Here is a 13,593-nt window from a genome sequence, read left to right on the forward strand (position 1 = left end):
TCAAATACCTGAGGGTGGAAACATTTGCAAATAAAACCACGTCTTATGATTAAGAAAAGCAGACAATACTGTACATAAAGTGGCCATATTAGAAGTATCCAGGGTCTTAGTAAAGGGCCTTAAAATATCATTTACTTGACAATTAAGATGATTAAATAGAAAAGCTAATATGATCAGAACACACATTTCAGCTGACACAATGTTCATGAGTCCAATATTGATATAATGCAAGAAAAAGCCAGAAAATTTGCGTCTAAACTCATGACTTAAAAAGGTACAAATATAAGCATAAACACTATCCCATCAGGGATACAATTATGTAATTAGCCTGTCAATATTTCTAATAATTATCAACATTCAGTGGGTTTCAGCAGAAATGCATTAAATTGAAATGTTCCATTCACATAGTGTCAGGCCTAAAGAAGTCAAACATAACCTGGAAAAAAAACATGAGGTTTAAGGAAAATCTTGTTAGATGAGCATGTAAACACTGATATAGCTTAATAATAGAAAAAAGGGTTTTAAGACTTTCACTATTTTCAAAAATAAGACAAATTAATTTCAACGTCATCACATTCTAAGGGTTAAGAGATAAATCGAGGATAGGATGAGCAAATTATAATTTCCTAAACCAGATTCATGTGAAATGTAGGCTTTTTTTTAGGAGGGGGGGGTCAAACGTGCAGCAAACATAGCAAACTGTAGCTTCTTTTCATTTTGTATCAAAAAATAAAAGAAATCAAACTATGTGTAACCCCTTTTTCCCTGTATCTTTCTGGCCAATAGGAAGACCAAAACAATATTGTTTCAGAAATTAATAATAAAAAAAACCAAACATAGAAAAATGGTGCAATGCAGTACCAACTTGTAAGACAAGGTCACATTACAATAAAGCATTTGGAAACATTTATGGAAACATATTTGCATCAGAATCCAGGACTAATACATTTTCCCTGGGTCGAACACAGTTATATGTTGAGGGCAATGATCTCTTAACACAGGCCCTGAAACCTCGGGATCGACTGGACAGAAATGGTACGAAAAATCAGGGTGTGGCTATTAAACAATAGCAAGGTCATTCATGACAGTGGTGCACTTGATCAAAACCACGTCGCCAGTGTATTCACAGGTGATCAACCATGCTTGACAGGGTAAACAATCAAGGGAGACATGGAAAAAGGTAAAAAAGTAATGTAGGGATCATACCTTGATGCATTGCTTTGAGTCGAACCTTCATCCTCTCGTTTTTTACTTTTGTTCTTCATCATGGCAATATCCTTAAAATCTTTAGGGTGGGATGTTCTTTTGTCCTGGTATTTACAGTCGAAAAGTTAACAGGAGGCTCCAACTATCACACAAGTCCCATAAGATTGCCTTTGCTCAGGTGGCAGATAAATCCCAGGCGGTGCGACACGAGAAGGTCTTTAAATCCAAAAAAAATTGAGGGTCATTATATAAATCGACAATCTAAATAGTTGATCATGACAGCTGCTGATACAATAAGTTAAATATCTAACGTAAATATTTCAATATAGTCCACGGAGCAAGCCGCATGCAATTAATTTCAACTGCGTCATCAGATGGAAGATTTGAAAAATTACATTTTAAGATGAGAAAATCAGTAATTTAGGCAATACACAATGTAAACATACCAATTCAATGTGAAGGAAGGTAGTAGCGTATAAATGAACTATTAAGATTCACGATCGCTATATCACAAGTTTAAATAATTGTCCCGACTCGAATAAAAATAAAGTGTAAAAATAATAAGTTAGTAATTAATTACAAAAAAGAATCTCGATTCGAAAACATTGTAGGCCTTTGCGGACCTGATCTGCTGTCAGAGGGACAGAGGCGAGCTGCACACTAAAAATGGAGGCGCGCCATGGCTGCCAGAGCCCTGTATGGAAAACAACGACAAGCACTCCCCAGCACAGACGGCTCCAACGGCTCGGAAAAACAGCTCAAAAAACACACAAAACGCCGAAAATCCCCTCAAATCACCGATCGTATGACCAGAGCCATAACTTAGAATAAAAAGGAAGAAGTCTCATTCGAAAATCAGGTAAGAAAAACGGTCAGACGAAAGCCCATGGCACCCTTCCCAAGGCTCAGCCGCCATCTAGAGCTCCTTCCTAGCTCTGAAAGCTTTGCCTTTGATTGACGTTATTTCCATTTACCCTACTCAGGTGATGTTTAAGTCCCACCCCTTTTAATATCTTCAAGTTTTGCTTTCCTATAAACTTAAATACATTTTCATCTCAGTAACACAAGCCTGCAAGAGAAACCTTTGTTCTCACTTCATCTATATAAAAGGAAATACTTAAGAGGCAGAAAATAAAATATTTTTTTCTGCACCAATTGCATCACTTCCTGCTCAGACAGGAAAAAGAACAACCAGGAGCCATTTTAGAAAGGTTTTGGGAACCATTTCGGTTCAGACCAAATCCCATTTTAACTATTTGAATGCATCTTTACCAAATATCTATTCATTTCAATTCATAATTGTACTTAATTAACACTGAGACAAATATAAGAGGATGAGGATTCAATAACTATTCTACCACTCTTTGACAATGAGTGAAAGTAAGAAAGTATAACTTCTGTAGATTCATCAACCCAATATGGTCCGAGGCCCTTTTGCGATTGCAGATAGATCACATGGGCAACTTGCTAATTAGCAAGTTTAGCTCGCCAGTATAAGGCAACTGCTATCAAAATGTTGCGCCAAATATCCATTTGTAAGATAACGTATGAAACAAAGTCAGGAAAAAATACAAAGACATATACTTTATTTAAGACAACAATTGAATACCAAATATACAATGGCGGATTTTTTGCTTTTTCAAAAAAAACAGTGAAAATTTTAACGAGTCCACTACATTGCCAGCAACGGTGTTCCACTGTCCATGTTGTCGGAAAAAAAATATCCATGTGTGAAATCCAGTCAAAAAAAAAATTTATCTTGTCAAAATTTGGCTAACTGCCACATGGCTTGCCATCTTCACGTTAAACAACGCAGTGTCCACGTCAGCAATGTCCAGTTGAATGGGGTCTTGATGGGACAAGAGAAGGAAAATTTTTTTAAGCCCACACAGTTCATGTGAAATAGCCAAGGACTCACTGTCCAGCAGTTCAAGAAGGCCTACTAGACTGCAATTAACACAATATACTGACATACATAGCTAGCTTGCAATAACATTAGCTAGCCCAGCACGAGTGCCATTCTCATATACAATCATTTTTAAGTACATATGTTTGTTGGAAAACAACAAATCTATCAGTTCTCATGAATTCTGACAACATAAATGATATGGCACGCAAACTACCAATGGGGGTAGGTTTATCAATCCAGCTTCCAATCTGTTGTTGCTTTGACAATTCAAGCTGTTCAAATAACGTCTGTGTTCAGACCAAACAAAGTCAATTTTTTTGCAGGTATTGAGATGTAAATATATGGCAATTCACGTCAAGCTACAAGTTGTAGCGTAGCCATTTTTTCCGAACGCCATGAGAGCAATTCTAACTTTGTACATCAAGATAATGATGTAGCTAAAAGGCTTTATTTTTCTCATTTTCTGCAATTCAATCAAAGAAAAATTTAAATTGGAAATGACATTTATCAGACAATTCCTGGAGAAGGCTCAGAAATTCAGCGAGCAAAATGTACGTGTTAGGGACGGGAAAATGGGATTTGGTTTTCCTATGTACTTTACTAGTCATCTGTATTAGGCAGCGATACAAACGGGGGACATGGTAACAGGAAGAACTAGGGGTGTTTGTGCAACAAATGCAAATACACACAAGTACATCTGCACATTAACTTTGGAGTAGGCAAGGCAATATTCACTTGCTGTTTGGTCTGAACACACATGGTCCAACTTCTATTTATTATACACCAATATAACATGCAATATAACATTTCATGCATTACATACAATGAACACATGAGACAGAAGCTCCAACATGGGAACTGTTAGCATTTGGTTATAGAGGGACAATAGGTTTTCAGCACTGTCAAAATTTCATAGGCCTCTTCATTGCCACCATGACAAATTTGCGGAAAGCCACAAAATGAGTAAATGCTTCCACAATTTACAGACCAATTCAACAACTGACCACCAGGGGCACAACGGATACCAGGCACCACTAGGACTCAGCCAAAACTCACGTGTTACAGTAAAACTTAAGTGACCATGATGTCCACACTACTAACAATTGAACAAAACACTACCAAATGAACAAACAATGCTATATGCTAATTTACATTTCTTATATTTACATTACCAGAGTAACCAAGGCAAAGAAGCGACTGACAGAAGCGACTAATTCATTGGATTTGATAAATATAAAAACAACTACTTCCACTCATTTAGGAATGGGTTGGATAGCATTCTCAGATTCCAATCCAGTTTTGAATCAATTTATCAAATCTAAATTATGTTAAATCCTTCATTGATTGTTTTTAGGCTTGCCCATCAATATCTGGCACAAACAAAATGATTAAGTAACCTCCATCAAAAGCTGCCTTCTCTTCTGCTGTTGGCAAAAATGCCAACCTGTACACACAACCTACAAAACTGAATAGTATATGAAATGTTGACGTTCAATAAGCTATATGGCATCAATAACAGTTGAGTGCACATAGGTACTCTAGATGCTGCTGAACTGGAAACTGCAAGCGTGAAAATGCACAACATGCATCTAAGAACAGATAATTCCTTGTGTTAACAGCTGTAATACCAACCACACTTAAGTTAACATAATTAAGAATAAATTGATGAACTTGGAATTGTTTATTCTTATAACTGTTATCTTGACTGTAATCTCAAAAATACATTTCTACAAATGAATGCAGAATCTCTAGGCAGGGGGCCAAATTATTTGGATAACAAGCGCTGTGGTATCCATTTGCAGTCCAATTAATAATGACCCATCACATTTAAGCAGACACTGGTTCCATGAAGGTAATCCTTGGGAAGAACTGAAGAGGCAGAATGCAATTGGCTGAAATGCAATCTTACAACCAATTTGCCATCATCTGACAACTATTTAGCTTTGTGGTGTATCTGAACTCGTGTTAGTTTTTAAATGATCAAGTTGAAGACGTCACCTGTCAAACTACATTCTCATGCCCTAACAACATTAACATACATTTAAAAAAAGCTGAAGTCTTGGCCCAGATCTCCGCTGGCTAAACTTGGAGCCCCATAATGTGGTTCGTTGCCCTCTGAGGTTTAAGTCAATTCCACAAATCAAGCTGGATGAGGACGACTAGCTTTATTATCCATTCCTGATGCACACAACTGTTTAATATATCTTAAGTTCTGTTGAGTGTTCACTTTTTTCGAAGTTACATAATGCCAACTGAACAGCACATTTAACTTTGCCATTTTAAGAAACTTTACAGTCCAGAAAAAGTTACCAATCGTAAGTGTGACAGGAATGAACCTATAAAAAACTGTCACACACAAAAACAAACATTAGAAGTGTTTTTTTGCCCATGAAAACTTTTGTACTGCCAGATCTTAACAAACCTGGCCAATAAGAACCTGGATCTGAAATGGAGTCTGCTATCACCATCCATCACTACTCTTCATACAATTTTTTTTTTTTTTTTTTTTACTGTTGCTAAATCAGGGAGATACCCTGCCTGGCTCCAAAATGTTTGCAATAGGCTACAGCAGTAAAATAAAGTCAGTTGTAACATGGAATTGGCCATTCTTTGAAACGCTCATAATAGTAAGATGCTAATGTCCACATAGAGGCATGGTAACTATCATAATTATGGATTAATAGTGACATTAGGCACGAGATGCTGCTTTGACAGTCATTAAAGACAAAGGGAACAACATCAATTTTTATTCTAAATTACTGTGGGATCGGGCCCCTACCTTCTCTGAGTGGGTTTAACGGGACGTGTCTATCAAAAGGTAATATTTTCAAATTATCACATTTTAAATAAATTCTCAGGTCAAACATGAAAAACTTACAGCGCTGTCTTCTTTGTTTCAGAATTTGGAAACCTTCACACCAGTCCGTGTCTCCTCTGTGGACGAGATAAGGACAAATGATTGATATCCAAAACAATTAATCAAGATAGAAGCAGAAACAGAATATAAGTGTGCCGATCATTGTGATGGGCACCAACTTGTATGAAATGTTCAGATCTCACTTTTAAATGGTGACTGCAGCAAAGTCAGAACACTACTTGTTCCAATAAATCATCCGCAACACAAAAACATAGGGATCCTTTTGTTTTCACTGTAACTGTGACAATATTTTACTAATCGTGAACCTACTAGGAAGAATAGATACAATAAGCCCACACGTGATATATAATTTGAATAATTACTTAACCATGCTACAAAAAGAAAGGGTTTTTTTTTGGAAATTTTAGAATCAACACAGATTGTCGTGCATCTGTTCCATGGTTGAAAATCCACATGAACCGATTAAAAATATCTTCTAGGATTTTACTGTGCATGCATAATTTCCCCAATCACATCTGACAGTCATTACAACTGATCGGATGTCTCATTGCATCAATAATTAATACTGATCCTTGAGTCACCTGTGGAGTTTAACGACGACTGTCATGCCGATATGCTAGTTTGCTTTCCCCAAGCCAGAAAGAAAAATAGCTGTGGAGTCTTTTGAATGAGGAATGTCCAGATGCTGAGAACCACACATTCCTGAATGTAAGGTTGTGTTATACATTTTTTTGCTCTTGGGGGCCAATTTATCTTACAATTGTCAGTTCATTGGATATCGGAAGCTTTAACAGACAAGATTGGGTGACCGAAATGAATTCACAGGAATAGAGTTATGTTTTAGCTTGTATGTCCCGTTTTTCTTCTGATTTCTACTCTTGAGATTTTTTATTGTTGTATGGAATCCTTTTAAGAGGGCAGCCAAAAACATTCTTTTCTGTATTCAGTGACTTGTTATGTCATTCTAGGTCGTTATTTAGTGACTGTAGAAAATACACACCAACCTTTCAATTTTGGATACTCTTTTTCATCACACGTGACATTCTAGTTAATGTACATATTCTAAAGATGCATGCATGATGAAGGTACATTCGTAGCGGTGTTGCAGCAGACCTTATTTGTGTCTTCCATGTTTTGACACCCACCCCACCCCCATATGTGGCAGCCCACTTGCCAATCATAACATAAATTGAATGAATGTAATGTTGTTATGATCACTGCACATTTACGACAATTGTGCGTCTGGAGAAATTCCGTTTCTAGTTTATGTTTGTTCTGCAGCCTCATTAAGCCTCCACAAATACAGTACGCTGTTTAGGAATGTCCCAGTTTCTTTGTTAATATCAGTTAAAATGGACAAACACAGGTGGATCGACTCAAAGTTCCTATATGTTTTATTCCCCGTATTAACCATTGGTCATCACCCAAATATCACTACATCCAGTCAATGGACCGGGGTGTTGCTACATGATTTCAACATTAGGAGACAGCCTACTGCACTTCCAACTAATCCTGCCCTCCTTAATTTAGATTGGATGATGAGAGTGAAGTTACTTACAGTGACATCATCTGTACCAAAATTACATGTTACTTGTCATAAACATTTGACGGGCACAGACCTTTACTGGTATCTTAAAACTGATAAAATTGTGATCATTTCATTAAGATTTTTTAATCTTACTCGTACAACCCAAAGTCTAAGTTCAGCCTAATCAAAACAAACTAAGGGAGTGTATACAAGTAAACACACAAAAATGAGTGATTTAATGAGCTTGTGAAGTTGCCTGTTTGTTTTTTTTTTTCCCCAGGTCATGTTACGCCTGCGTGTTGGCTGCTTTTATGCAAGACAATGTGGTTGGTAACTGTGCCTTAATTTCTTCATGCCCTAATTTCAGCTCACTAGGCAAGCATGTACAGCAACTCAACTTCATTGTTAGCATAACTGTGCCATGCAGTGTTAATGGGAATGGCACAAAATCAACAAAAAAAAAAATTGACATGTTACATTAATGTCCTAGTTGACAGCAATGGAGCCAAATGTAAATCCAAGTAAGTGGTGCACATTCATCACCTGCTGAGCAACCTCACTTCTCTTGTCCTCACCTTAGCAGCAACATAGGCTTGGCACAGGGTTTCTAACTAGCGGGAAAAGTCCATCATTGTAGCCTGGACTTGATAGAACATGTACTTTGGGATCATGACCTCCACCTCACAAATAACTTCACCGTTTTACCCTTTGATTCAACTATGTCTGATATATGAGCAGCATGTCAAGCAGTTTGGTAACACGGTACACTGATACGTGTTATAAGATAAATCAGTGGTTATAGGTTCTTTACCAGTAAGCTAACTAGCTAACTAGCCAGGAAGAAAAATTAACAAAAACTGTCTATGCGTCACAGGCTTGCAAGCTAGCCTAACACTAACTGTATATTTTATATTTTTCACTGAATTGATAGCAAGTCAAAAGTCATAAAACAAATGATAGACTTGAATTTTAATTCCAAATGTGAAGATGAAACATAAAGCTAAATGGCACGTCATCTGTAAGATCGTTACAATTACTGTGCAAGGAAAAGTGTCACAGGAGGGAAAGTTCTTCTAAGTGCATGCAGCAATTTTGCAAACAATACTTAAAAAGTCAATTCATCAATAGTTTCAAAGTAGAATTGTATGGCCCAAAATTTGCGATGAATGTGTGTATTGTCACTAGAGGGCAGTATGGTCTCTCGATATTAGCCAAGACTTTTTTTGGATTTCATTCTAAACAGATACTGAATCAATGTTAATTATGTGCGTAAAGTTTGTGCTCTATTGTCTATTTCATTTTTCGGATTGTGTGTGGAATAGTTTGACATATATAAGGAGTTCAATGAACAGATTACACGCAAAGAATAATTAGCTTTTATGCATCTCGAGGATAATACTTACAATTCGCTTTTGAAGAATGAATCGCACAAATCCATCGATCCACCACTCCGCTGTGGCTAAATGTCAACCCTTTAAAATAGAAAAATTAAATGTTCAGAGTGCAAACATGATAACAGCACACCCTGCTGGCTACATCTATCTAGCAGTGAAGACATAATTGATTGTGAGACTGAAAACAACACGACAATGGGAACCTATTTTGGATTAAAAAAAGCATACCATTTCGATTTCGTATTTCGCTGGGTCAGGCATCCCCTTGCTTCATTGGTAACGATCCAGCGAAATCCCTACAGAACACAAAATATACTTATCATAAATTAGTAGTACAAGTACAAAAGATTTTAAAAAACGACGGTTAGAGCCATTAAACATAGTTTTAGTACTTGTCTAAAATGTAGTCTACGTTGAACGAAAAATCCAGACGTAACTGTATTTTGTTCGAAAATGTTTTACATTTGCTTATCTTGGTAGTGCAAAAATATGTCGTCAACAGTACGATCCTATGGAGAATAGCTTAGAGAGGACATTTTGTTTTGTGCAGTGTGGTACTAATCCTTTATATATGAATACAGTTAAGAAAAGGATGTATATCATCTTTATTATTATTTTTAATAGTATTTGTCTACATATGTGGATAAATCTACCATCTTGTGGAGGAGACTGTGACAATATGTTTTTTTTATTTTTTTATTTAAATTCAATACAGTATTTTATTTTTTTTATAATATTGTCAACCTTGTTTAGAGGCTTTCTAACATTCAAATTGTCTAAGTGTGCCTTACAGGTTTGATGTAAGATGAAAAAGAAAAATGATTGAACATATTTAAATTACTTCTCCATTCAGTACCTGAAGGGGTTAAAAGCCAACACCCTATTTTGTATTTCGAAGTATAGCTAAGTTTTTAATACATATAGAACCTTTACTTGGCAAACAATAAAGTGCAGTTGAAGTGTAGTGTCTACAACCGATAAAATGTTGTATATTAACATGTTTTTGCATATTTGTTACCTTCTCTCAATGTATTTAATCTTTTTTTTTAATATAAAGTATTTAAGGTTGAATTGTATCGTCAATCTTGTTAAAAACTACCTTTGTACACTTAATGGTGGGATTGTGTGGAAAAATCTTCAAATTTGTTAACATTTTTTGAAATTTACAATTCCACAAAAAGCATCAAAATACAAACAAAGAGAAATACACAAAAAGGCACTGACGCTTATGTTTATGTCACTAAGCCTCAATACAACGTCTGTAAAAAACGAAACATTTGCTTATTTGTTGTTTTATTCGACCAAATTCACACAAGGGCATTTGCCCTTTCAAGGACAAAGCACATTTTAAATGCGTAGGTTGAAATATCTCGAAACAGGTCGAGCAAATATGTGCTTATTTAAATATGATCGAAGTTAACTCGAAAAAGTAGTAGTAAACATGCAATTTCCATGTACAACTACCAAAATAAGAGCAATTTTTCGCCATCTAGACCGTTTTCTTTATTCTTCGCTGACAGCACACCATGGCCATTTTTACAACACTGCGTCTAACTGTCGTTCTTTCCACCATATTGCCTTACACCCCTGTTCTGTATTTCTCCGCTATTAATGTAGGATTCCTCATATGTTCTTACCCATTTCACGGGCCGTGGCTATCCCCCGTCTTCTTCCCCGACCAGAATCATCTTTTTGGGCATTTTTCTTCGTCTTGGTGGGTCTTTTGGCGGCATCGCTCTTTGTTAGCTTCTCAGCGAGCTCGACGCCCCGCTCCTCTGTTGCGTGTGTCCTCCTCTCTGCCTCTCCCCGAGCTGATATCCTTCAGCGGCTCTGCCCACTTTCCTCTCAACGTAAGCCAAACTCCACTTCCTCTCCAGCTTCGTCCTAGCTAGCAATGGCTGCCTGCTAACCGCTTCAACTTCTCTTCCGTGACTGGCAGTGTCTTTTAAAACACATTATCCCAGCATTTGAACGATATTAAAGGGTTTTGTTTATTGGTAAATGTTTGCAAAGTATACAAGCGTCTGCTCAACGGTCCACTTAGTAGTATGCAAACCAATTAAGCTAAAAGTAGCATTGCCAGTTTCATGGTAACTTAAATAGCTACATATGATACCCTTTTGTGGCAAGATCGTTTTTTATATGAGTAGCTTAAATCATATTTTATGACAAATGTATCATGCTGCATAGTCTTCAATGAGAAATGACAATACACATTTCTGTTGTCTTGCCCTCCTCAACCCTTATACAATTACAATTGTATATTAAGATGTACAAAAATACTAATATCTTAAGTGTTTGACTTAGTACATGCAGAAAAACAGCTTTGATAATAATAACTTCATTTGAATTCCTAGAAACTCCTGCTCTTCTCCCTCATTGAAATTCAAGATGACATGAATATGCAAACATTCTCTCCCCCCCCCCTCCTTGGTTTCAGGAAGTTTCCTGCTTCATTCTATTTGGGCAACAACAGTTTCACAAACAGCAGTTTGTGAATACTGAATTTTAAACCAGGATTAGCTTCCAGAAATACTTGTGATGTCACAAATAATGCTCATAGGTCCACCTCTTACAACTTTATTTTCAGAGAGCAGAAGTGTACACTTTTGATTGAATGCGAAAAGCAATCTGTCAAATTCGCCATCATGCTTCACAGTGAGGTATAAACATTCAGCTGTGGGAACAAGATGAGAAACTTATTTTGTTCAGAGAGGGAACTTTAATTAGAAGGTTTTTCCAGAAACACAGGCCTCCCTCTGAGGTGCTTCAAGGTTTCTTTTTCCCCCACAGCATGTTTTCAGTGGGAAGTAAAATTAATACATCAGCAGTGTCATGTTCATGTGCAGTATGTGCCGTGTTTAATGGGCTTGTGTTCAGTCGATTAGCCCATGTGAAATTGCCACCGCTTTTATTCACAGAAGTGGAAGTTCAGGAAACTCAGTTCTCAAATAACCTCATAAGCAGCAATAGTTCTGACATTAGATATTGCAGGTAAAATAAATACAGTTGCAAGAGAAAGTATGTGAACCCATTGGAATGATTGGATTTCTGCATAAATTGGTCATAATTCAGATCATCATCATCTAAGTCCCAACAATAGACAGTTTTCTTAAACTAATACCTTACACTCATGTTTTTAAATGAACACACTGTAAATGTTCACTTTATTGGGTGGAAAAAGTTTGACCCTTTGGATTTAATAACTGGTTGATCCTCCTTTGGCAGCCAAAACGTCGACCAAACATTTTCTGTTATTGCAGATCAGACCTGCACAATGGTCAGGAGGAATTTTGGACCACTCCTCTTTACAAAACTGTTTCAGTTCCACAATTTTTTGGGGGATGTCTGGTGTAAACGGCTCTCTCAAGGTCATGCCACAGCATGTCAGTCGGGCTGAGGTCGGGACTCTGACTGGGCGTATTTTCTTCTGTTGTTGATTCACTTCTGTGCTTTGGGTCATTGTCCTGTTGCGTCACCAATCCTCTGTTGAGGGTTCTGCACGGTGCTCTTAGGAGTCCTCTTTACAGGACAGCCAGTCCAAGGGAGAGTGACAACAGTGCTGAACGTCCTCCATTTATAGACAGTCTGTCTTACTGTGGACTGATGAACATCAAGGCTTGTAGACTTACTTTTGTATGCCTCTCCAGCTTCATGTAAGTCAACGATTCTTAATCATAGGTCTTCTGCGAGCTCGTGTGTGATGGCATGGTTCCTGTCAGGCAAAGCTTCTTGAAGATAGGTGTGTTTTTATAAGGCACCAACGCCTCCAATCTCATCACTGATTGGACTCCAGGTGGACTGACTTCTGACTCTGATTAGCTCTTGAAAAGTCACCAGCCAAGGGCTTCATGTACATGTTTCCACCCTGCCATGTGAATGTTTACATGTTGTGTTCAATAAAAACAAAAACAAAAAAGCACATACCAGTAATTGTTTGTGTGGTATTAGTTTAAGTAGCCTGTGTTTGTCTATTGTTGTGACTGAGATGAAGATCGGATCACATTTTACGGCTAATTTATACAGAAATCCAGGTAATTCCAAAGGGTTCGCATACTTTTTTCTTGCAGCTGTACTGATTTTCTCTATTCTACAGTGAAAATGCACAAGAAGGATGTGATGTTAAGGTCTTTAAATGTTAATAATGACACTTCATGTAAAAATGATGTTGGAAAGCAGATTATGCATTAAAAAATGTTGTTGATTTGAATATCAAGCTTGAATTGCAAAATCAGTTCTATTAATTGCATCAGTTATATTTGTTCAAAAAAAAGAGTACTTGATAGAATCGGAAGTTCAATGGGTACAACCAAACTTGGCCAAGTTTAGCTGTTCAGTCAGTGTAGCCTTTGTTGGACAGTCCATGGAGTCTGTGGTATGTACTCCACCCCCACCACTGGCCAATGAGATGTTCAAGGCGACAGCGCATGCTCTGTGCAGAGGAAGATTTCTATAAAAAGATCCTCAGCCTAGCAACAAGAGGGCCCTGCTAATGCATTACAAATCCTGACACTGCCAGTGAACCTAGCCTTATTATTTGACTGCGTTTGAACACGGACAAGTTAACCCATGCCGTCTGTCACTTAACATGGTATCGTAGAAACAGACCATATCGATCTGAAAAATGTGCTTAAAAAGACCGAGAATTAGATAACAGTGGAAGAGACCTCCTGCAAGG

The 13,593-nt window shown here is 37.3% G+C and overlaps 1 protein-coding gene across 2 annotated transcripts in view; it reads right to left on the bottom strand.

Annotated features, from left to right (window-relative positions):
* Nucleotides 1-10,955, bottom strand: part of chd2 (chromodomain helicase DNA binding protein 2) — a 29,083-nt gene extending 18,128 nt beyond the window's left edge. Inside the window, exons 1-5 of one of the 2 annotated variants that reach the window (XM_086208955.1) lie at nucleotides 10,553-10,955; nucleotides 9,144-9,211; nucleotides 8,925-8,993; nucleotides 5,994-6,049; nucleotides 1,207-3,055 (exon numbers count right to left, since the gene is read on the bottom strand). In XM_086208955.1, the coding sequence (XP_086065081.1) occupies nucleotides 1,207-1,268 (62 nt within the window). In that variant the 5' untranslated portion in view covers nucleotides 1,269-3,055; nucleotides 5,994-6,049; nucleotides 8,925-8,993; nucleotides 9,144-9,211; nucleotides 10,553-10,955. The remainder of the gene's footprint in view (nucleotides 1-1,206; nucleotides 3,056-5,993; nucleotides 6,050-8,924; nucleotides 8,994-9,143; nucleotides 9,212-10,552) is intronic. The other variant, XM_086208956.1, reaches the window with a different exon arrangement.
* Between the last annotated feature and the right edge of the window lie 2,638 nt (nucleotides 10,956-13,593).

This window comes from Aulostomus chinensis, chromosome 7 (genome assembly GCF_037954235.1).
Source record: "Aulostomus chinensis isolate RoL2024-O1b breed Wild chromosome 7, RoL_Achi_v1.0, whole genome shotgun sequence".
In the NCBI taxonomy this organism is placed as follows: Eukaryota; Metazoa; Chordata; class Actinopteri; order Syngnathiformes; family Aulostomidae; genus Aulostomus; species Aulostomus chinensis.